Consider the following 22519-nt stretch of genomic DNA (forward strand, 5'->3'; position numbering starts at 1 on the left):
TGCACGTCGTCACGCCCTCCTGCATGATCGGAATTCTGCGCGTGTCCGGCGCGCTGTCACGACGGGTAGTTTCTCCGTTTGCACCTCGTGTTGTTACATTGTTTTTACATACTTAGTACAGCAGTCTAAAGTCGCACTAGCGATGTGCCGCTCTATCTGACATCATTTACATCAACGTGGCCGGGAAGCTCCACATGGTCTTCGGCGCGCCGAGGGTGACCGGCGGTGAGGCCCTGCACCATTTTGATGGCGCCCTCGGGGTCGTCTTTGTTGTATAGAAACAAGCCCTGTAGGGCTGCAGTGCTCACTGTGTTCGTGAGTCCGAGCCGGTTGGTCTTGGCGAGAAATTGCTTCTTCCCCGCGCCCTCGGTGTCAAACTCCGCGTAAAAGCGATCCCACAGCTCTCCGATCTGATACTCTGTCGCTTCGCCCAGTCGCACGGTCATGTCCACTCGCCCAGGACGAATGAGCGCCTCATCGAGCCTCTCTACGTAGTTGGTGGTGAGAAAGATTATGCGCTCCTCACCGCTAGCCACGCCATCGAGCGCATTCAGGAGGCCCGAGAACGTGACATTGGCACCCGAATAGCCCTCTGCGTCCGCCTGTTTGCGATTCGCAAAAGCTACATCAATGTCCTCTAGCAGTACAATCGTCCGCGGTGGCACCCTACTCAACATGTGACTGAGCTTGTCATCGTGCAACCCCCGTTCGCTGACGTTTAGTATGGCAATATCGTAATCCAGATGACCGGCCAGCGCCTGGATGAAGGAGCTCTTGCCTGTTCCCGGCGGGCCGTACAAAAGATAGCCTCTTCTGTACGGTATGCCGCGATCGAGGTACCAAGTTCGCGCTTTGATGAAAGCTTCCACGTCTTCCACAATCCTCTCCTTTACGCCTCGTTCCAGGACAATGGACTGAAGAGGGCGCTTCCGCTTTGGTTCTCCAAATGGCTTCCAGTCCATTCCGTTCGAAGTATGTATTGTTGTCTTGCCCTCCTGCAGTTGTTGGTGCATTTCGTGAGCTTCGGCGAAAATGTCCTCGAATACACGGCGGTGCGAGTATAGCGTCGTCATTCTTATGGTCTCGAAGGGTACACCCGTCGACATGTTGTATGACTTTTGCCGCTGCCTATCCACGAGAACGAAAGAACTGCCATAGCGCAGAATGTGCTGGCCATGACCGGGAACGAAGGCGAAGTGTGCAGATCGAGGTGATCCTGATTTGGACTGAGCAGTGCTCACTTGCAAATGGTGGAGACGCGGGTTGATTCGTTGGACGATAGACGAGAGTATACCGCCTTGCGAGGCTTGCTGTGCACCGGCGAGCTGTGAGCGGTGGAAGTTGGTCATCCAGAGCAGCAACCATGGGTAGGCTTCATCGTGATGGGTGATCTCGATGTCGACAAGCATGCGGCGGCGTAAAAGCGATGCGCCTTGCACAAGGCTTTTTTGACCGATGCGCCCTACAGTCGCGAGCGCTGCGAGACCGAAGCCCTATAACGGTCGTGAGCACATGTCTGGACCCGCGGCGGTAGTAGGCGTACGGCAGTGAAGAAAGGGTTGCCGGTCAGCTGGCTAAAGTACGAGCTGAAGCCATCGCTACCCTCGACGGGCGCATGCTTTGCGAGCTGCTGCGACGGGCTAGGTGGAGCAGGGCTGGGGTTGGGAGAGTCCATGGAGAGTAACAATGACGCCGCAAAACTTTGAGCTGTCACCTCCCACGCGACGCGCTAGGCTCGCTTAGGCGGGTAAAGGCTCAGGGTGTGCAGCCAAAGTTACACGAGGTCTCTACCTCCATCCGTGCCATGAAATAATTGATGTGGCCTGATGTCTGCGTATAAAGAAGGTCTCGCCGGCCAGCGGCAGACTTCGGCATAAGGAGCAGTCTAGTCAGTGAGCGGCATGGAGCCACCATGGGCTGCAGGAACGGCGGCGGTTGCGATCTGGCGCAGATCCGGGGGAAGGAGCGAGCCGCGCTAGCGTGCTTCCAACAGTGCGGAAAGCGGTGCGTAGGTGGAAAGCGCGACGCAGTAAAGGAGCTTGGGCCACCAGCCGATAACACTCCCACCTGAGAGAGCTATTCTCTTTCAAGTGACTTCTTCCTCTGACCTTGTCCGCACCTCGCAAAGGCACTCGTCGGCCTTGACGTGCTTCTCTCGCCATGGCAACTGTCACTATAGGCAGGCCCTACTTTGATGCCCTACTACGTCGGTGAGCTAGCGCTGCTGCGCCGTAATTTGATACTGTTTGCTGATGGCTGACTGCTTATAGAGCTGAATTCGTGAGTCTCTTCCAAAATTTGTGCATTTCACGGTGAACTGACGAGTCTCACAGCATACTTCTGGTCATGATTTCGATACCACCCCAAGCTTGTCGAACAATGTGACCATCTCCAAAGCCGAGTATGATTACTTGCTACAAGCTGTTCGAGAATATAGTACGCTCTCGACCACAGGTAGACCCCAGGCTATGAGCATTTGTCTAACGTAGGCTAGATCTTCTCAAGAGCGCACTATTTCGCGGTGGACTCACGGTCGAAACCTTGGACACGTTGCTTGCGGGTGAGGGCGCTGCACACGACGAGCCGAAGACATACACGAGTCTGTCAAGTTCCTGGGAAGAGACGTTTGCCCGACCTCAATCCGTGCCCGTTGTCGTTAGCCGTCCTCAACTCGAAGACTCTCCGCCCACCTCACACAATATGACCCTTGAAGGCGCCGTAAAGCTGCGGAAGCTCTCCCAGCCCCACAACAGGGTCTACAGCTACGACCAGCTTGATTCGTTCGAAACGTCAGATAAGGAGGAGGAAGATGTGCGCGAGGCTGCCAACCGTGTTCCTGTGCATGATCAACGGACGGTCCTCATCACCAACCTTTCCGACCGAACCACACACAAGGACTTGGTTGACATCATCCGAGGCGGACGCGTTTTGGACATCTTCCTCCGCAACGATCGTTCTGCTACTGTGTCGTTCGTTGACGGCGCAGGTGAGTTGTCTACGCTAACGCTTGCGTGTCGATCCTCGTAACCACTTTGGTCGCTGATTCGCATGAAGCTGATTTCCTGGCCCATGCAAAGCGCAAAGATATCTACCTGCATACGAAGCGGCTTGAGTTCCGATGGAACGATCGTCAGTTCCATGTGCCCCAACATGTCGCGAACAAGATTGCCAGCGGAGCCAGCCGTAATCTGATCGTTCGTGGAGCGCTAGGAAAACTCACGGCAGATCAGATCCGTGATCACCTTGACCACATACACAATCTTGTCGTTAGTCATTACATACGCAGTCTAACATAGACAAGACAAAGATCTAATGAGAACTCGCAGGTCGTCGACATCTATTTCCGAGGTGGCGATGCCTTCATCTCCACCAACTCTATTCATAACGCGTTGTTCGCGAGGACTTGTATGATGTCGCGCACTGTATACAAAGGCTTGCGCATCGACTGGTAAGCCTCTACACACGATTTACATGTTAGTAGGCTCACTTTGCAGGTGTCCCGACGAATGCGCGGCACCTTTGCCTCGACCTGTAGCGAAGGTTCTGGACTTGACTCCAACTATTCAGAGATCTATGCCTATCACCAACCGCTATACGCTCCTGGATACCGTATCCGAGCTGGGTTCCGATTCGGACGAAGAGACATACATGACAAGCGGCGTTCGAGTGAGCAGTCAGTGGGCTGATGCCGCCGTGGCCTAAGGGTGTCTGCCGCCTGAAAACGCCGTGACCGCCGCTCGTAAATAGCTCCACCGGTCTTAACTGGATTCCTTGTGGCACCCTCTCGGTGGCTACGACTTCTTCGCACCGATACAACAGATCAGTGCCCCCGCATCGGGCGCACCCATACCGGTTGTCTCGCGCATGCTACCTCCTCTCGTTCATTCAGTGTCGTGATCAGCGGGCATTGTATACAATTATCGGTCCGCACAGAGGGTACCTTGGTTTTCTATGGTGTATTCATTTTCATGTGGGGTCTGAGCTCTTCATTGACCTTGCCAATGGATTCTCTATCATCCTAGCATTAGTGTATGGCGTTGATGGACTTCGGGATTCATCCTTCAACAAATCATGTCCTGTTTTTTTCGAGCATAGATACCCCAAGCGCCCGCTCTCAACGGCGTTTTGCAAAATACTAGCAACAAACTTTGCACCCGAAGCTTTCCGCTTGAAGGTTTCAACAGCTGATCTATACAGCCTGCATAGGCAAATGTGAAGCTCACGGCTCCAACAGGGCATGTACACATCTTCAACGCGATGTACGCTGTAAACGGCAACACGACATGCAACATAATGCCAAGAGCGCCCACTTTATTGACATGGCAGCATTTCTCGCGGTGGGGGAAAAGGAATGTGGTTGTCCATTCGGGGGGTCGGCAATAAGCATCAAGCTAACTCCGTGCGCACAGCTTGAAAGCGAAACGCCCTCCTCTCACCTGCGCATCTTCTATCCAACTTCTCATCAATCATATGAAGAAGAGAAAACGACAAACTAGTCTGCAAAGCGGCACCCTCGGCTTCCACACTTGGCAACCACTATGACTTACTCGGTCATTCTCCACGTTCCGCGCAAATCGGGTATCAGCTCTGAAGAGTTCAAACATCACTGGGAGACCATTCATGTTCCGCTTGTTAAGAAGCTGGTCGGATACGAGTTTCCTCTTTCTTATACGCGGCACTATATCGAGCGTCCTGTTGCAACGCATCCAGTTGACCCTGCTCTGGATGGGAGTGGAACAACCGTTGAAGAATCTCAAGGCTTCAGCGATGTAGACGGCGTGGCGATCCTCACATTCGCAAACAAGGAGCACTATGATAAGTTCAGCAGGAAGTTGGTGGAGGCCAAGAAGCACGCAGTCTATAAGGAAGACTTGGGTGGGTTTGTGGATGTCGCGGCTTTGAAGGCCCTTTTCGCGGTAAGTAATTATGCTCCAAATTTAGGTGAGATTAAGTGAGCTGAGAGCGTTTGGTGCGGATAGGGCGAGACCAAAGCAACTGGTAGAGATGGAGGCATGGTGGGGTGGAGTTTCGTGGGGAGTGTTTGATCGTTTACACAGATCGCGGCTACCGCTAATCGTCCTTGCTGTCGGTCTTGAGAGCTCTTCAATTTTCTTTTCCCTTTGACGTTGTTCATCGTCACTACCAAGATGAAATTCCTTCGATCTTGCGGAGTTTCAGCGTTGAACACACTCAAATGTCTTTCCTTATCTGGCTTATGATTTATCTGACCAATCCCGACGCACCCGCTGCACCCTCTGATACTTCGGTACAGCTGTTGACCAGGCTATTCTATTGATCTCATCTTCTCAGCTTCCCGAGGTGAGAATGAGAACCAATCAGCGTTTGCCTTGAGCACACTATCTATCTCCGCCCCGTACATTAACGCCGAATCTCCTCTTCCATCGGACAGTCGCACGGGACATGCTGCAGTGCCAACACAGCGCAATACCGTATATTGTATCGCCTGAAAAAGTTAAAGCGAAAATGGCGCCTCTCGTTAAAGTCGCTGTCATTCAGCTGTATCCCAAGGTATGTCGAAACGTTGCGCCCAGGATGCGTCATTTTGACAGGGTATAGCCGATGCAGCCCGAGCACAACTTCAACAAAGCAGCAACATATATCCGGACTGCTGCAGCGCAGGGCGCCGAGCTGGTTGTTTTACCTGGTAAGTCTGTTTTACTTATTTGCAGTTGGTTCTGTTGGCTGTTCTGATTCAGACTCGCAGAATACCACCTCACGAACTGGCTACCAAAGGATCCAGCATTTGTCGGTTTGTGCAACCAATGGGAGATCTATCTGAACAAGTACAAGGAGCTGGCGAAGGACTGTGGGATATGCATACAGCCTGGCACCATTGTGGAGTCGCATCCCCAGGAGGAAGCAGAGGAAAATAAGCTGCTCAACGTTGCGTACTTTATCGACCATGAGGGCAACGTCCTCGGCAAATATGTCAAAAAAAACCTGTGGTATGTTTCCAAAAATTTCTTCATTTTCTCCTCATGCAGCGGTCAAACGATGGGAGCTGACGATCTAACAGGCATCCCGAACGCGAACATCTCACAGGAAGTGGGCGAGACGTCCATCAGGTCTTCGACACGCCCATCGGCAAAGTGGGCATGCTGATATGCTGGGATTTGGCCTTTCCAGAGGCTTTTCGCGAACTTATAGCGAACGGGGCGAAGATCATTATCACTCCTACGTTCTGGACGCTGAATGACTGCAATCCTGCGGGACTAGCGCTGAACCCGAGCTCGGAGGCGTTATTTCTGGATAGCATGCTGACCTGTAGAGCGTTTGAAAATACGTGTGGTAAGTTGGATGCCCTTCTTCTCCAGTCGATTTCTTATATTTACAAATACCCTTGTTGCATGAAGCTTGATCATGGGGCTAACCAGAATGCAGCGGTCGTCTTCGCCAACGCAGGAGGCCCGCCCGGCCGCGGTTACGCCGGCCTCTCTCAAGTCGTCGTCCCATTTATAGGGCCCTTGGTCCGCATGGGCAGCTGCGCAGAGGGAATGAGCGTTGCGGACATCGACATGCAAGTGCTGGAGGACGCGGAGGCGAACTACCAGGTAAGGGCTGATTTGGGGAGGGATGATTGGCATTACGACTACAGGCACTCAAATTTGATCACGAAAGACAACGAGGATGAAAGACTTAAACAGAGACTGTAGAAAAATCACTTAGGTAAAGCCTCATGGCAGCACTTGGTTTGTTAGAAAAGAAAACCCCCCCGTGCGCACCGCGGCCAAGCTGTAGCTTCTTCCCTTCCTTACCAATCAATTGCAAACTACGCAAAAGACTACACAAAAGCCAAACTTATCGCATCCGATTGATCGGGTTGACGTCGCGGCCGCAGCCCTGCAGTGGGTGCATGATTGCGGCCCTTTCGCGGAACGAAGCTGAACTCGAGGCGAAGCTTGACTCGAGACGAGATTGAATACTTTGATCTAATCCTCTGCACAGGCATCTCTCTGGAATATATAATTCCATAGCCATTAGAACTGAGATTGTTATCAGGGAGCTTCCGACCCGTACGAGACACAAAAAGGCAAAACTTGTCGCATTCCGTTGTTCGGATTGCGGTCGTGACCAAATGAATGCGGTTCGAGCAGCTAATCCTGCGATAGAAAACACCCGAAGTGTTTTTCAGCTCGTTTTATACCCTTTCACTGAAATCCGCCTTCCGTGGGCAGGGCCACGGACGGGATGAGGGAGTAGGGGCAGTGTCCACTGGTGGTCTGCAACCCACATGTTTGCCTGATCGTGTAGGTAAATCCTAACAAATGAATCGCTTGCAGGTTCATCGTGAGGTTTGAATTGTGTACGTGGAATTGCTCATGCCTACCGAACCTCTAGGGCCGCATGGAGCAGGGCGGGCTCATGGAGTGGACGGAGGCATGGCAGGGTAGGTTTACGCACTATCCAGGTGCACTCTGGATGAATTGCTTGGCGTCACGGCGAAAGCAGATACCCGAGCACCAGCGCTAATTTTCAGATATATGTAGGCGATGTTGCGTGGGTGGGAGAATTGGGAAAGTCTCGGAACGAGTCCACAGGTGTTGTGCGGTGGCTGGCTGCATACCGGCATACCCCTGCATGTGCATATACTTGACCATCCTAGAAAAGAAGCTCGCTGACTTGAGCAGACTTTCTGTGGAGCCCTAAGCTCGAGCGTCGAGCTTCTCATGTACAAGCTGGCCATGCCAACAGGCAACCACGTAGCGACAACTTGCATTGGAGCCGGATCTACAGTCAGCTTTCTGTAGTTCTTTCCACAGTAAAGAGCCGAATTTTACCATTCAGATTGCTGCGTACATCGAGAAGCAAATAACTCGCTGATAGGGGGTGAGTGTCCCGAACAGCAAGTCTCAGCGCCGAATGCTCTAAGTTCATTTACTAACTTTTAATATCTAGACTACTCAATCCACCATTTCTACTTCAAAATTGAAAGGTGGTCCCTCAGGACATGTGCGCCGTCATACCAAATGGCCATCGCAATTTAGACACTTGTCACGGTAGCCTGCGCCGGGGCCACGGTCGAAATCCTCTTCGTTGATGTACTCGTCCTCCTCGTACTAGTCCTGCGCACACTTCTATACGTACTCGTTGGTGTCTCGGGGACCGCCACCGTAGGCCGCACACCCACAGTGATATCCGCCTCCCCACTGCCCTGCTGGCCTTCGATACCCATGACCATGTAGTTCTGCTTTCCGAGCGGCAGTCCTGCAGCTTCCCACGCACGAAAATGGTTGCCCGTGTTGATAGTACCGCCGCAGTGCATCTTGGTGCGGATGGACCAGTATTGTTGGAAGTCGGTGTGATCGCCGATGATGGAGGGCGCGTTGGTGCGCTGCTTTTGCCAGATTTCGTAGGTACCGCCGTCGGAGGTCAGAGTGCCGTACTGGGTTGCAGAGGCGTTGTCGGAGGGGTTGTGCTTGCCCACTGTTGCGGAAGGTTCAGTGGTCTGAGTACAAATTGGCAAGGTAGAGAATGTATGCTACTCACTGGACTCAATCACGTAGTACTCAACCAACGGGTTGGTGGTCCAGCCGTACAGCGCGAGGTAGGCCCAGCCGTCTGTTTCGAAGGTTCCGGAGTAATTGAAGAGCCTGATCCAGGACTTGATTAGCTTTTGCATAACAAGTGTCGAAGACACGTCCTTTCCACCGAATGCTTCGTAGATGTTCCACTTACATATCACGCCCAGGGCGGTACCCTTTTCCGACCACAAAATTCCCACCAAATCCATTGTCCCAGGTTACGTTGAAGTTTCCGCCAGCGTTGTTGTTGAAATCGACATCGGCGAAGTCATTAGACCAATTCTGGATGGCATTGATGCTGTTTTGGCGGAGAGCGAGTGTCCGTTCGAGGAGCGAGGCAGCACTGGCGGTGTAGGCGGACGCGATGAGGCAGGCAGCAGATAGGAACTGCATGGTGATAGAGGAATCGGAGAATCAAGAGGTCGCTGCCGTGCTTAGATGCGGATCGTGCTCCACGCAGCCCTCTCTTATACTCATCTTGTCCGTAAATAACGCAGTCTTCGCCATGCTTATCAGATGCCCAGCTGAATCCTTTGCATCCAGACTTACAAAAAACCATCCTGATCGCCCCCAAGAACAGACTCGGGACAAGACTCGGGATTGTTAGCCTGCGTGAATGTCTATTCCGAGAAGTACATATTTTGCTACCGCAATTCTCATGTACCTACTCATGCATAGCGGCCGGGCTTGCTGCAATACAACATCGATATTATCGATGATACGAAGACAAGGAGTCCTTCCAGGTCTATGGATTCCGGCCGGGCCGCACTCGCGGAAGCGTCCCAGGCCGATAAATTAAATCAATACATATGTGTCTCTGTTTCCTGGATCAAGGCAACCCAACAGCGTGGGAATACGATGAAATGGCTGTGATGTGGGTAGGTGTATGCATGTCATCGCAGAGGCCATTTAGCCAGCGGTTAATGTTAGGGTCTTTACGACACGCACGGTCGCCTAGATGGAAGGAAGTGATGAGAGGCGCATTAGAGACCGTAGTAGCAATGGCTATAGGACGTAAAGGTGTGAGTTCGAGTCTATGCAATCATGGAAGGGTACACAGAATGCTCTGCAACGCACTTTCTGGAGCCCTGGATAATTCGAAAATATTTGAACGAGCATAGTAACCAAGAACAGTATACAATCTGGGACTCATTCCTTGACGTCTCTGTTCGACCGGAATAGCACAATAATGCCCGCTTATCGCCACCCTTAAAGTAAGCCTAGGCTTCTAGGCTCCACATTTCTTTCATATTGCAAGTAGCTTCAGGAGTATGGGCCCCAAAACAAAGAGAAGGATGGGCAACGAACTAGAGTACGGTGGCCGGATGGCTCAAAACCGTCGGCTCAACCCGCAAAATTGACCTCGACTCGTAAGCTTTGGTCAATCAGTCCGGTCAGATCTTATACCAGGTCACCAAAAACTGTTTTCATGATGCCTTTTCTTACTAATCGTTGAAATTCACTCGTCCATCCTCGGCTATCGCATAGCAATGACTTCACAGGATCTCGATACTAGTAATCATCGACTTCTTGATTGTGCAATTTAAAATCCAACAGACTTGACTGTCCTTTTAAGCGCCAGTATGCTCATCGGCGACCTTGCGGTTGACGACGGCTGCTGTATTGCAACCTGATGCCAAAAATAGCAATGTGAAAGCACAGGAATCCATTGGCAACAGTGACAAGCGAGCTTAAGATCCACAAACTGTGGATCGTGTAAGAGAGCATGATGCACACAGCGCTAGTACGAAGTCACGTTTTCATCTGGTCTAGGGCCACTAGGAGGCGCTCTTTCGACGGTTGAGATGTTACCAAGGAGCCATCAGGTATGTTTTTATGGGTTTCGATAACGACGCCCGAAGGTCCGAATATCCACTCGGGCTGTGTGACTGGTATGACTCGTTGATGCTGGGCCATCAGAATTCTACCCGCCTTGTTCAATTTGTTGTCCATAGCTACAGACCAAACGTCTACTTAGCTTCACTTAACCCTGCATGGTGTGCTTGAGCAAAGAAGTCGCGTTCATCCTCGTACGTCAATCGTGGTGAGATGCAAGTTATATGGGCGGGCGCTCAAAGGAGCGGCAGTAGAACACACTGGCGTTGGATAGGTGCGCACGACCATCAAGCTCTCAACGCTTGCGCAAATCAACCTAGAAGTCTGATGATACATTGGAAAGGCAGTCAAGTCCAGACTTGTGGATTATGAGAAATGGCGTTCAGTATTCTATAACATGCATGTGCTGCATCCTTACCCGCTATAGGGACGTCGTGGCTCACACACAGAGCAGCCTGATGCATGTCGTGATGGATCGGTGATAGTTTACGTCTTAACTCATTTTGCGAGAGTGATGACCCAGTTGTAAGGTTTCCAGTGGCCCAGTGTGAAAGGCTGCGCACTCATTCAATGTGGCCGTCAGTAGCGAAGAAGCTTAACAAGGCCTACACTACAAGGGCCGTTCGCAATTGAACATGCACAGCGTTGCAAAACTGCGACAAGCCAAGCAATAACATTGGCGAGCACTATTAGACATATCTTACCTACCCGTAAATTCATATCGACTAGGTCGCGAGACACAGCATGCAACTTCTTCTTAGGCCATTGGCAAATTATGGGACTAAGTGGTCCCCAGGAAGCTTATATCTTGAATACTCGATGGCTTGAGACGCAATCGAGGGCGCTATTGAAATTCCCGGTCCTCCCAATTTCTAGCTTCGCAACGTGATGATAAGTAATGCTCAAAGTGTGTCCAGAAGAATTGCAAGATCAGAATAAAATATGAATGTTCCACGGCTGCGATTGACAGAAGTGTTGACGCCCAACTCACATACTAGCTAATAACACATGCAAGAACAGATTCACACTCCCTCGTAGCGATGTCACGCCCCGGGATCATGTTCCCTCATACCGGCGATCGTGCCATGCTGCAAATGCATTAGCAAGGTCCATTCCATCCCGTTCGGGTGTTACACAACTAACTTAATCGAAGGGCTTAGGTTGATGTCTGGCAATTCGATCTCAGGTAACGTGACGCTAGGAACGTTCACGTCGCCTAGATTGACTGTGTTGCCATTGCCCGCTTGGTTCCCGTTCCCAACTGAGTTTCCATCTCCATTACCGTTTCCGTTGCTATTTCCTGACAGAATCATTGTGTTAGTACTGTTCGGAGATACATCGCGGGCGCCGGTCCGCAAACCAACCTGACGTTTGTCAAAGAGTGCTTTGGAAACATACCGTTGCCAGCCGAGGGTTTCGTGATTGATCCCAGGGCTCCGGCGAGGCTATCGACCAGACCACGCTCCTTGAGGCCAATGTTGATGAGATTGTTGTTTCCAGCCTGGTTCCCGTTGCCAATGCCGTTGCCGTTGCCATTGCCGTTGCCTGCAGTGTTCCCGTTGGCGATCGAGCCCACGACGCCAGTGAGATCTATCAGCTCAGGCGTAGGAGCGGAGGTGGAGCCCGCAATGAAGCAGCTAATTGCAAGGGCAACGTAGCTTGTGGCCTTCATTATGTCTAAAATTGGGGTAGTGGTTGAAGGGGTAGTGGAGTGGAAGCGAGAGGGCAAAGAAGGTGACCAAACGCCGAGTCGAGGACTACCGGTAAGGGTCTAGCACATTTGTTTTTGTAGCTGAGCTGCCTCATTTCGGAAGTCGAATTTCCCGAGCTCGTACTGTCGCTTGCCCTTGGCCATTGAAGCCGCTGTCTCTGCACTAAATGCGGGAGACTCCATGGTAGAGGGCACATTGTGGTATGCATATGCACTAGATGTTGTCGGTTGGGAATCACAATAACTAAACCAAGCATCAGTCGAAGCGCGAACATCGAAGCTGATGGGTATAGTAGCATTATTTTCCATTCCGTACAAACTACTAAACGTGTTTTGGACAGATTCTTTGTAATTGTGAATCTAGTTCTGCTCTAGTCGCAGAGCTCTTGCTCGGGTACATAGATTTGTGCTGGGGCTGTCGCAGGAGCGCCACCTCTTTGTGTCCTACCAGGCTCGTGTCATGCGACTCGCTTCAAGCCATCCATCATCCTCAAATGAACGTGCGATTCAGGTCCTTGGTCCTAGCTGTACACTTTCTGCGCACAGCAGTTTGCTGATGAGTACCATGGAGGGGTACCTCTCGCACCCGACCGTGTTGCTCATCGCGCACAGTGAGTGACCGAGACCTGCAGGAGCTATCTCTTAGCTACGTAGCAGCACAGTACAATACGGGTCTCCTGTCGATCCTGAGAACGAACATGGGTAAGCTTGCGCAGATGTGATACTTATCTGGCTCAAAGTTTCTATAATGCAGATCGCCGCCAGGGATGCGCACCATGTGGCGCCCCTACCCGAGATAACGAATCGCAAATCGCACGCAACTCAAGCATCGTCATTTATCCCCTTTTGAAGAATGATGCAAAGAAACATTCTATAAGACCGTGCATGCTCTTTTGACGAGACTTCATGCAACCCTGCGGTTTATCTTACAGAGTTCGACCCTGCTTCAGTGCTCATTTCTCTCTCCATCTTATCCCCCACTCGCCTTTTGCAAAGCTACTCTCGACGACCACTCCCTTCATCACAGCCTCACACTTCCGCTTCTCTTCGCCATCACCAAATCCGAATGCAACACCCCTTCTTGCAGCCCGCTTAACCATCTCCTTTTCCTCAGCCCTTCGTTCACCGTCCTTCCTTTTTGCCTTCATCTCGTCGGTCTCATGGATGCGCTCCGCCCGGCCCTTCTCACCGCCAATGCCGCCGTTGATGTCGGACTTTTCTTGTGGGGGGCGGATTTTTCCGGCACCAAAACCGTAGGCTGGCTCATTCATGTCTTTCTTAACCAAAGAGACCCCACCCGTGGCGTCCTCAGAGTCCACATCTGATGTGTGGTCCTTCTCACTTGATGTATCGGGAGCGGTCGATTGTGTTGTAGGGACGTGAGGATCATCGACCATATCCACGCTCTTCCACTCGCCCTCTTCGACCACTCCTCTCGCAGCCCTGTTCTTCCTCCGACCGAAAACCTTCGTAGGGTCCTTCTCCCGTGCGAAGACGATCTCCTCGACGGTTGCACACTCTGCGATGATCCTCGGGTCGCCCTTTACTGTTTTCTTCTTTTTACCACTGCTTTTCTCGTTGGATTCTTTGCTGCTCCGTCCCACGGGCACAACTTCGCCTTCAACATCACTATCTTTATCTTTGAGAGACTCAGGTGTCGCGCCGTCGAGCAAGGCGGCAAAGACAGCCTCGATCCTTCTGTCGATAGGACGGGGCTTGTTGTTTCGACACCGTGCGGAGCAGTACTTGACTTCCTGTCCCGCATGCTTTTTCCTCTCTCCAATAACGCGGCCGCAGCTATGGCAATAAGGCACTGCATCGCCGATAGTAAGGTATAGTGGAGGCGGTGTGGCCTGTGATTTGGAAGGGCGGGACCAGCTGTCCATCCATGACATTTTGGAGGAGTTTCTCGAGGCTGCTGGGTGCTGATGTACCGTAGAGCTCAAGGACCGACAGATACTGGAATAATTGAGGGTGTGCGATCTGGGTTTGGTTGTGGCGTGGAGAGTGTGTCGCAATAGGATGTCGCGAGGTACCGACGTCATCGATGAGGCTCCAGGTGCATGGGTCTGGAACTGATCATCTAGAAGCAGAACACAACGTAGCTTCATCTGTCAGAACACATTGGGATCATCACGGCATGGGTCGAAGATAGGATGCATGCTGAACATTGTCTTGCGTTGTACCTGAGAAATGATGAGAGGTTGCACAAATCACCTAGCCTATGTCGGATTAGCTCACCATGTGCGTATGTTTGGCGTTGATTTCTAGCATGGAATTCCTGGTGCCAGGATGCGCATGCCTCTGCAACATGCTTGCACTCAATATTAGCACCAGTAGCACGGGCGAAGTACCATTGGGTGTGAAGATAAACGGAAGTATCATGTCTCAATAACTAAAGTACGGCGAGGGTCTTGATGACCAAGGGGTATCTAGCATAGAAAGTAAAACCGCCCAACCGTCCCAATGAACTGTCGCAACGCCGAGGAAAACACCCGCTCATCGGTCTGACACCACATGTTAGAAATGAAACCCATCAGCTCTCAATTGCTGCTCCATGGCGGGCGTGATCACACCCTGAAACCCTGGTCGCAAACCTGCACCGGCCCTGTTAAAAATTAGTATGCAGCATTCGCCGAAGAGTTCTGGGCTTACTTGATCATGTTCTTGGCCATTACCCTCGCTTTGTCCTTCAGGTCGACCTGTGAGCGATATGCGATCCACTCGCCGTTCTCCAGTGCATGGAAGTACTTGCGTGGACTATCCCTATCAATCTGAAGAATCTTGGAATACTGTCGCGGACACTCTGACATGTACGATATCAAAGCCTCCTCTTCTGCCGTAGTCCACGGTCTATTAATTCTACGTCTACGCGGCTTGTGAATGGCATTCGCGCGGGCCAAAGCTCTGATATCGTCGAAAGTGGATCTGGGAGGAGCCTCTTCGGTCATTTCAGGGGCTTCGGGCTCGGATGGCTCATCGTTCTCGGGCCGTGGGAAATCTTCTATAGACTGAAATCCATCATTAAAATATTTGGGCCGAGGCTGGTGGCTGGTGGGTGCGCCAGATGAGCTTGGTTCAATACGGACACGTTTAGGTGCGTTTGCCCTTTGTTGCTGGATATTTCTACTGCGAGGAGCCGTTTCAAAAGCATCATCATCATCATCGTCGTCGGAAACTTCGTGAATCTTCCGCTTCCGGGGACTAGGACGCTGGGGTTCCTTACCCTTTCGGGACGCACCAGCCGATGGTTGGCTTCGAGAGGGGCCAGGTGTGGGTTGACTATCATCAAACCCATCTCCAAATTGAACGCGCTGCGCATTCGCTTGTCGCTCAAACAGAGAAGAAATCCCCCGATTCTCTTTGTCTGATGAACGGGTCTCTTTAAGAAGACTGACGAAGTCATTCGTTGATTGAGGTGGTCGCGACGCTTCCAGGATCTCTGGCTCTTGAACGGGCAGTGGATGATTCAAGATTTCCTCTACAGGCGTTGGTACGATATCATCTGCCGCCAAGTCGTGTACATGTTGTTCCACAGCGTTCGTTGCATCGTTACCCTCATCATCTCGATAAGGTTGTGACTCGACATCGTCGTCTTGTTGCATTTCCTGGCCGTGCTCCATTGCCATCAGCTCAGCCTCTTCTTCTTGCGACTCTTGCAGAGTAGTGGAAGCCGCCGGCGCCGTCTGAAGTTGAGGATGGGCACCTTCTCGTGCAATGAGCTTGCTGAGGACCTCGGTGTCGACTTCTGCGTTTGGATCAAATTTTCCACTGCTTCGCCTGCGATTTCGTCCGAAAGAAGAACGGCTCTTGCGAGGCGAGGACCGCGAAACAACTCGCCCTGTTCCTACAACCGCGATAGCTCGTTCCTTTTCGGCCTTGATCATCTCTAGGATGCCACGCGCACCGCCATGATAGTGAATAGCGGCTGCAAGCTCGTTGTCCCGAGCACGCACCCAGCCTACTAAGCGTAGCACGAGCGCAGTCCACGGGAATGTCGCGCTTAAATCGTCCAGGTTCACGCTTCCTTCCTGTCCCTGTGATGTTTCGCCTGTGGAGAAGAACTCCCTGATGGCCGCCATGCGAGCAACAACCTTTTGAACAAATGCTCCGGGCAAGGGGGAATCCTCTCCACCCAGTTCAAACGTAGACCAGCCGCGAAATACACCCAACTGGGGAATGCTTTCTGGAGGATGACAGAACACTTCATCTAGCGCAGCGTCAGGATCAAACGCATTGTCTGTGAGTCCATGGGACAGAGAAGAGATGGCTAGTTGCGTTCGCAGCTCTAACGCCAGCTCGAAAGTCTCTTGTAGCAAAGCACTTTCACCGGCGGCCGATTCGGCGGCGTTGATATCAAGAGTAAGGGCTGGGAGAAACAAAGACGGAAAATGAGTATCAAGATCCCGAAGCGCTGCTACTGTGGTTTTGTCGTTCCTCTCCAGAGGCATCATGTCTTTGGCAAAGACTATCAGGTTGGCTTGATAGAGTAGCAAGTCCAAGCCGGTTCTAGTCGCAGCGTCTTGATTTGGTCCTGGAAACAGTGCAGCGTGCGCAGCTCGAATGTGTATATACTGCTGATTGTCTCCACGATAGTGACTGAGACGTGCCCTCAATTGTAGATCGAAGGCGTTGTAGTCAGCCAAGAAGTCAGAATTCGGATCATGTAAAAGCTCAATACGTTGAGCGTCTTCCACCATGCCGCCCTCTGCAGGGACCAGATGGTCTAGGCACTCGACTACTTCTTCATGAAGCCTGGATAAGTAGCGAAGCATGAAGCGAGGCTCCAAGGTTTCAGCTTCGACCATGGTGAAGGACGATATCGCCGTTGTACCAGACATCTCGGACACTGCACCAAGCGAGCGACGGGGTATTGCGATTTCCGTGCTTGTGCGTGGCGGTGATGCGGGCGCGTTCGGGATCTGAACTTCTTCTACGACTGTCAGGTCTGCTGCAATATCAGCTAGCTGTTGGGGACAAAGATATCAAGCACACGGGTGTTTGCGGACGGGCGGGCGCGACGCACCTGGAATAGCTTCTTTTTGAGCCTGACGCTTTGCGCGTGAAAGTGCTCTGGCGTCGGGCTCGTTCTCACCAAGGACGCTGGCGATGCTTGCTTGGCGCGCGCTGCGACGCGCTGGTTTGGTGGGTTCGTCGACATCGCGGCTTGCGCTTCTTGCGCCTCTTCGGCGCGTTGTGCGCGCGGCTGGTGGAGAGGTCGTGGTTGCTTTGGGCGGCGGCTGCGGGGCCGGGGTGATGCGCCGGCGGGACGAGTGCACGCCTCTGTGATCTGCCATGGCTGCGCAGTTGCGGGTGGGAGTAGGGTGCCTGCGAACGCGCGGGGCGTGTCGGAGGGTTGAGGTGCGCGTAATCACAACATTCGAGATGCAACGGCCCGCCTTACCTAAGGCAGCGGCACGACTGCGTTGCACGTCGTCACATGACGCGCCTCACATGGGCAGATGTACCTGGCACCCGCCCAAGTCTTGCCGTTGTGTGCAGAAGGCATCGGTGTTGACGGCGCCTCTGGTCGCTTGTCGCGTGCTTGCAGTCCCGCACTAAAGGCAGTGCATGTGTGCTTGAGTTGTCTTCGTCCTCTGCGGCGCGCGATCGTCTGCAGAGCCATCAATGCGTTCATGGCAGGGCACGCCCGCCTCGAACGAAGTGTGCAGTGCGTACATGGACTTCAAAGCCAGTCGGTGCTTGGAGGCCTCTACGTCGCCGTTCTGCCCTGGAGATGGAGACTATCTGTCATCAGTGTGGGCGGCGTCTTGCAGTTGAGCGCTGGTTGCGGCTAGTGACTGCTGTGCAACCAAAGGTGGAACGGGCTTGGAACACGGATGCAGCACGAGAGTACGTGTGCACGGCGCGCTGCTGGAGACGTCGACGTGGACACTTGTTTGCCGGCGTTTCCTTTGCCGCCCCTGAAGGCGTAGCCACGGGCCGGTGTTCTCAGCTAACCCTGGACACGAACCCGCAGCGGACGCATACGCATACCCCCCTTGCGCTCCTTGCGCCCATGGTCTGTTCGTCTCACAAAACCGACGCCGAGTAAGCACTCGACACCAGAAACAGCCCCGTTCCATTCTCTGCACTCGCTACATCGACGTTTTCTCCAGCTCTGGCGTTGATCCTCGCCGCATCCACTCTGTTCCCGCGTGTCCCGTCATTGCACCCTCGCACCCGCACCCTGCTCGCCTAGCCATCGACCATCGACACACCATGAGGCTGCGACAGCCGCGCGCGACGGCCCTCCTCCTGCTGCTGCCCGCAGTCCAGGTGCTCTCCGCACAGGTCCTCGCAGACGCCCGCGACGCAAAGGTCGCACGCGCCGACTCCACCGAGCTCGCCACCGCAACGGACGCACCGGTCGCAGCAGCAGCAGCTCTTGCGCCCGGCAACAAAGGCACCAAGGATGCACCCGTGGACGGCTTCGACGGCAAGCCGCACGCTGGGCCCTATGTCGACGACAAGACCGTGGCAACCAAGAAGGGCCCCGGCGGCATAGAGGAGCTTCGGCCTGGCTCCCGCAAGCCGACAACGGCAGAGAAGGAGGAGCTGGCGGCCAAGATCGAGGACGACGACAGCGTGATGAACGACCCGAACCGGGAGTCCCCGAAAGGCGTCACCGGCACCGAGGGCGGCGTCTCTGCAAAGGACAAGGAGCGATTGGCCCACGAGGGCAAGACGGGCGAGAAGATGGAGAAGGTGCCCGAGTCGCCCAAGGAGGCACCCGAACTGCCCTCGTCGCATGGCGAGCAGCAGAACCTCAAGGACAAGCTCGAGGCGTCCAAGGACAAGAGCAAGGATGCAGACGGTGAGACTCGCGTACTGGGCGCACAGGGGCTCGAGGTGAGTCGTAGCCAATGCCTGATGCGCTTCCACAACTGACCAGGCGACAGAAACCCACAGATCTACCCGACAGCCCACACGACATTCCCCATCCCATCCCTCCCTCGTCAGAGAAGACCAACCCGCTCGACACCACGCCCAAGACAGACGCGGGCGCCGTGCCCGCGGACGGCGAACCCGGCGGCGTCATCCAGCCCTTCCACTCCTTCGTTCTTTCCTTCACCATGATCATCTTCTCCGAGATTGGCGACAAGACCTTCCTCGTCGCTGCCCTTATGGCCATGCGCCATCCCCGCATCCTCGTCTTCTCCGCCGCCTTTTCCGCCCTCATCGTCATGACCGTCCTCTCCGCGGTCCTAGGCCACGCCGTGCCAACACTGATTCCCGAACGCTTTACCCACCTCGCTGCCGCTGGCCTTTTCCTCATCTTCGGTGTGAAGCTGATGCGTGAAGGTATGGCCATGAGCCCCGATGAGGGTGTTGGAGAAGAGATGCGCGAAGTGGAACAGGAGCTGGAAGAGAAGGAGTCCCAAGCTAGGCAACAAAAGGGCGGCCGCAGAAAGTCGTCCATCTCTCCCTACGTGCTCGAATCCGGCCGCGCTCGCCGCTCGCGTTCCAACTCTCGACTGCCCGCCCCAGCCCGCAGTCCTTCCTCTTCACCTGATCGTGCTCCTTCACCAACCGGTTCCTCTCTTTCCGGCGCACTGAGCGGCCTCAACAATCTGTTTTCTCTTCTTCTCAGCCCTGCTTGGGTGCAGACTTTCGTCATGACATTCCTAGGCGAGTGGGGCGACCGTAGCCAGATCGCCACAGTGGCAATGGCCGCCGGCTCGGACTACTGGTGGGTGACTGGAGGTGCGATTGTTGGGCATGGTCTTTGTACAGCAGGCGCTGTCATCGGCGGCCGTGCAATTGCTGGCAAGGTCAGCATGCGTGTTGGTAAGTGCTCTGATCCAAATTGCAAAGCAAATCAGCTCTAACTTTGTACAGTGACTCTCGGAGGTGCCGTTGCGTTCCTCGCATTTGGAGTTATTTACTTATTCGAGGCCATCTACCACGAGTAGAGACGTGCACCGTACTAGATCGAAACATGCATTCCACGGCGCCTCGGGATGTACACACAAACACTGTTATCTGCTATATATCCTTTGTAATACTCTGCGTAGCAGAGGTGCTCTGATCCTTCGCTCTGTAATTTTAGTACGATACGGTCGGAAAAGTTCACGGTCGGAAACTGGAGTTTCTGGTGGTTTGCATATACACGGATGAGAACATTACGACAAGATCGAGGGCATAACAGCTGCGTTGCAATAGAAGTCTTCTGCATCTACAATTTCGTTTCCCAATATGTCGTTTATGTAAACCTCGATGCGATGCTATGCTGCCTCGAACATTGAAACTTCGTCGCCATTGATTCCAAAGTTGAACCGGGCCGCTATCACTGATCCTCCAACAGTTCTCCGGTCCCTTTGTTCCTTAGCTATGACATCGGCAACACCTTCGTACACTCTTTCAGATCATGAATGTTATTGACACCAAGCAGACCCAGGCGAGTACAAGCCAACGCGCAGTCCTCATTCCAATGGTTCTGTACACCTGAGCCGGAGAAGGACTTACACTCCTCTGCTGTCCGCGGATCTTTCGCGAGCACGATATCGGACGGGAACCGAAACACTTCTTCGGGAAGAGGACCGAGACCGAGGGTCTGAGTATAAAGAAGCGTATCCCAAACGCCTGGCGTGTTCTTTGTTGTTTGTTGGTTCACGGACCAAGACAATGTCCGTCACTCAGAGGCTCGAGACCACGGATTCACTGTTATTGCTCTGCTGCTGTTGAGTTCTAACTATCGGCGAGGATGTCCTAGACCTTGCGATTGTTAGTGTCAGAGCCTATCACCTTTCTCGAAGCATCGCGGAAGCCTCGCTAGAAGTCTGGAGAGGTTAAGGGCGGCGATTGGTCGATCCCCACGCCCTGCATATGCACGGCCCATGCGTGGGTGGGGATGCTAACTTTCACCTTGATCGTATTGATACCGGCGCACAATATCCTCACCCACGCTCCACCGGCGCATCGTCCCCCATGGTTCCTGCTTCGGCTGCGAACCGCCGCTTTCCTCAAGATAGCACGCCGGCGCCCTCTACGCATACCACGCGCACAAATTGATCTGCTCTGCAACCGCTCGTTCCTCCGACCGCCGTGCGCCCATCTTTCGGCGCCCAGTGGCGACACGCACCACCTCCAATCTCGGCACTCCAGAGGCCACTCCCGCCCACTGTCATGGTTTCGGCAACACCCACGCCTGCGCCTCCAGTGCGCGAACGGCCACGGCCGCCGCCGCCCGCAGTCGTCGAGGCTGAGGAGCAGTGGCTCTTCACCGAGGACGAGCTGCTACAGGCGCCCTCGATCGTCGACGGCATGTCGCCCGAAGAAGAGCGCGCATTGCGCCGCAAGGGCGTCAACTTCATCCTGCAGGTCGGCATGATGCTGAAGCTGCCCCAGACCACGCTCAGCACCGCTGCCGTCTTCTTCAATCGCTATCTCATGCGGAACAGCCTAAAGCCCCGGCCTGGCTACAAGCCACTGCATCACTACGTAAGCGCCATATCCCAAGCTGTCCACGAGCCGCACCTGACCATGAAGCAGCAAGTCGCCGCTACTGCACTATTCCTTGCTACGAAGGTCGAAGAGAACGTCCGCAAGATGAAGGAGATCGTGGTAGCCTGCGTGCGGGTAGCGCTCAAGGATCCAAACAAGCTCGTCGACGAGCAGACAAAAGATTTCTGGAAATGGCGAGACACCATCTTGTACTCGGAAGACGTCCTCCTCGAATCACTCTCCTTTGACATGAACATCGAGCCACCCTACAAGACCATGTACGACATGCTCAAGTACTATAATGTGGAGCACAACAAGAGCTTGCGGAATGCTGCCTGGGCTTTTCTCTCCGACTCCTGCCTTACCCAGCTCTGCCTACTTTTCTCATCTCGCACCATCGCTGCTGCTTCGCTGTATGCAGGTGCGCGCATGGTGGGACTTGAACTGCCAGAAGAAGATGGCAAGCCTTGGTGGGAGATACAATGCGTCAAGCTGCGCGACATCCGACGCGCATGCAATCATATGGCCGACATCTACGAGACGGTGCCCAGCAAAGACGGCGAACCCAACATATACGCTGGACTGCGATCACCCGAAGACGGCTCCTACTTCGATACCCCGACCCCGGGCCAGCACCCGATGCCTGAACCGGAGTTAGACCCTGAGCCGGAGCCTGCCAATGGCAACGGGAAAGCCAAGGAAGATGCCAACGGTGGGGACGAGGTCATGAGCGAAGAGGGTGAATTGGATGGATAGAGTTCTCCAACCATTGCCGCTGCCACACCAGTTGAGTGAACCCCGAAACAACTGAGCCAGGCATTAGCCGGTGCAGAAGGACGGATTCACGAGCGGTGCAGCCTCTATCTGTTATTTGTCTTGCGAAGCGTGCACGTTATTGGGCGTTTGTCGGACTGGGTTTTTGGTAGGCACACATACAAAGATACCCCTGGGTCAAGGGTGCAGGCTGTTAAGTCTCTTAATT

The 22519-nt window shown here is 53.5% G+C and overlaps 10 protein-coding genes across 10 annotated transcripts; 5 read left to right on the forward strand and 5 right to left on the reverse strand.

Moving 5' to 3' along the window:
* Positions 1–74: 74 nt before the first annotated feature.
* Positions 75–1675, reverse strand: CC84DRAFT_1257150 (26S protease regulatory subunit 8; the record flags this gene model as incomplete). Its single annotated transcript, XM_018184701.1, has 2 exons — positions 75–1493; positions 1544–1675. The coding sequence occupies 2 exons, from the start codon at positions 1673–1675 to the stop codon at positions 153–155; spliced, it is 1473 nt and encodes a 490-aa protein (XP_018038620.1). The 3' UTR covers positions 75–152.
* A 131-nt stretch (positions 1676–1806) lies between these two features.
* CC84DRAFT_1194518 (uncharacterized protein) lies at positions 1807–4110 on the forward strand. The gene is made up of 7 exons (XM_018181351.1): positions 1807–2210; positions 2271–2280; positions 2334–2436; positions 2495–2986; positions 3055–3266; positions 3327–3448; positions 3495–4110. The coding sequence occupies exons 1-7, from the start codon at positions 2161–2163 to the stop codon at positions 3700–3702; spliced, it is 1197 nt and encodes a 398-aa protein (XP_018038621.1). The 5' UTR covers positions 1807–2160; the 3' UTR covers positions 3703–4110.
* A 428-nt stretch (positions 4111–4538) lies between these two features.
* CC84DRAFT_1214777 (uncharacterized protein) lies at positions 4539–5045 on the forward strand (the record flags this gene model as incomplete). Its single annotated transcript, XM_018182670.1, has 2 exons — positions 4539–4916; positions 4980–5045. The coding sequence occupies 2 exons, from the start codon at positions 4539–4541 to the stop codon at positions 5043–5045; spliced, it is 444 nt and encodes a 147-aa protein (XP_018038622.1).
* A 439-nt stretch (positions 5046–5484) lies between these two features.
* CC84DRAFT_1086672 (carbon-nitrogen hydrolase) lies at positions 5485–6674 on the forward strand (the record flags this gene model as incomplete). Its single annotated transcript, XM_018174172.1, has 5 exons — positions 5485–5529; positions 5578–5665; positions 5726–5966; positions 6038–6309; positions 6403–6674. 5 exons carry the CDS (start codon positions 5485–5487, stop codon positions 6672–6674), a joined length of 918 nt encoding a protein of 305 aa, XP_018038623.1.
* Positions 6675–8002: 1328 nt separating this feature from the next.
* Positions 8003–8936, reverse strand: CC84DRAFT_1140837 (uncharacterized protein; the record flags this gene model as incomplete). The annotated part of the gene is made up of 3 exons (XM_018176298.1): positions 8003–8467; positions 8534–8612; positions 8698–8936. 3 exons carry the CDS (start codon positions 8934–8936, stop codon positions 8003–8005), a joined length of 783 nt encoding a protein of 260 aa, XP_018038624.1.
* Positions 8937–11171: 2235 nt separating this feature from the next.
* Positions 11172–12051, reverse strand: CC84DRAFT_1239417 (uncharacterized protein; the record flags this gene model as incomplete). The annotated part of the gene is made up of 3 exons (XM_018183976.1): positions 11172–11467; positions 11523–11679; positions 11778–12051. 3 exons carry the CDS (start codon positions 12049–12051, stop codon positions 11446–11448), a joined length of 453 nt encoding a protein of 150 aa, XP_018038625.1. The 3' UTR covers positions 11172–11445.
* Positions 12052–12967: 916 nt separating this feature from the next.
* CC84DRAFT_1162234 (uncharacterized protein) lies at positions 12968–14247 on the reverse strand. The gene has a single exon (XM_018177945.1). It carries the CDS (start codon positions 13983–13985, stop codon positions 13044–13046), a length of 942 nt encoding a protein of 313 aa, XP_018038626.1. The 5' UTR covers positions 13986–14247; the 3' UTR covers positions 12968–13043.
* A 363-nt stretch (positions 14248–14610) lies between these two features.
* CC84DRAFT_1085793 (uncharacterized protein) lies at positions 14611–17387 on the reverse strand (the record flags this gene model as incomplete). Its single annotated transcript, XM_018174118.1, has 3 exons — positions 14611–14698; positions 14746–17041; positions 17117–17387. 3 exons carry the CDS (start codon positions 17385–17387, stop codon positions 14611–14613), a joined length of 2655 nt encoding a protein of 884 aa, XP_018038627.1.
* Positions 17388–17947: 560 nt separating this feature from the next.
* CC84DRAFT_1114610 (UPF0016-domain-containing protein) lies at positions 17948–20285 on the forward strand. The gene is made up of 3 exons (XM_018175400.1): positions 17948–18942; positions 18993–19881; positions 19933–20285. Exons 1-3 carry the CDS (start codon positions 18313–18315, stop codon positions 20004–20006), a joined length of 1593 nt encoding a protein of 530 aa, XP_018038628.1. The 5' UTR covers positions 17948–18312; the 3' UTR covers positions 20007–20285.
* Positions 20286–20970: 685 nt separating this feature from the next.
* On the forward strand, positions 20971–22505 carry CC84DRAFT_1114613 (cyclin-like protein). The gene is made up of 2 exons (XM_018175401.1): positions 20971–21534; positions 21586–22505. The coding sequence occupies exons 1-2, from the start codon at positions 21220–21222 to the stop codon at positions 22291–22293; spliced, it is 1023 nt and encodes a 340-aa protein (XP_018038629.1). The 5' UTR covers positions 20971–21219; the 3' UTR covers positions 22294–22505.
* Positions 22506–22519: the final 14 nt, after the last annotated feature.

The sequence above is a fragment of the Paraphaeosphaeria sporulosa genome, assembly GCF_001642045.1.
Source record: "Paraphaeosphaeria sporulosa strain AP3s5-JAC2a unplaced genomic scaffold CC84scaffold_3, whole genome shotgun sequence".
Classification (NCBI taxonomy): domain Eukaryota; kingdom Fungi; phylum Ascomycota; class Dothideomycetes; order Pleosporales; family Didymosphaeriaceae; genus Paraphaeosphaeria; species Paraphaeosphaeria sporulosa.

Bases quoted from the DNA above. Each gene is read 5' to 3' on its own strand.
- CC84DRAFT_1194518 (XM_018181351.1), top strand. From the start codon at position 2,161: ATGGCAACTGTCACTATAGGCAGGCCCTACTTTGATGCCCTACTACGT. The intron at 2,437-2,494 runs GTACGCTCTCGA...AACGTAGGCTAG, and splicing joins ACAAGCTGTTCGAGAATATA to ATCTTCTCAAGAGCGCACTA. The intron at 2,987-3,054 runs GTGAGTTGTCTA...ATTCGCATGAAG, and splicing joins GTCGTTCGTTGACGGCGCAG to CTGATTTCCTGGCCCATGCA.
- CC84DRAFT_1114613 (XM_018175401.1), top strand. From the start codon at position 21,220: ATGGTTTCGGCAACACCCACGCCTGCGCCTCCAGTGCGCGAACGGCCA. The intron at 21,535-21,585 runs GTAAGCGCCATA...ACCATGAAGCAG, and splicing joins ACAAGCCACTGCATCACTAC to CAAGTCGCCGCTACTGCACT.
- CC84DRAFT_1114610 (XM_018175400.1), top strand. From the start codon at position 18,313: ATGAGGCTGCGACAGCCGCGCGCGACGGCCCTCCTCCTGCTGCTGCCC. The intron at 18,943-18,992 runs GTGAGTCGTAGC...ACCAGGCGACAG, and splicing joins TGGGCGCACAGGGGCTCGAG to AAACCCACAGATCTACCCGA. The intron at 19,882-19,932 runs GTAAGTGCTCTG...AACTTTGTACAG, and splicing joins CAAGGTCAGCATGCGTGTTG to TGACTCTCGGAGGTGCCGTT.
- CC84DRAFT_1162234 (XM_018177945.1), bottom strand. From the start codon at position 13,985: ATGTCATGGATGGACAGCTGGTCCCGCCCTTCCAAATCACAGGCCACA.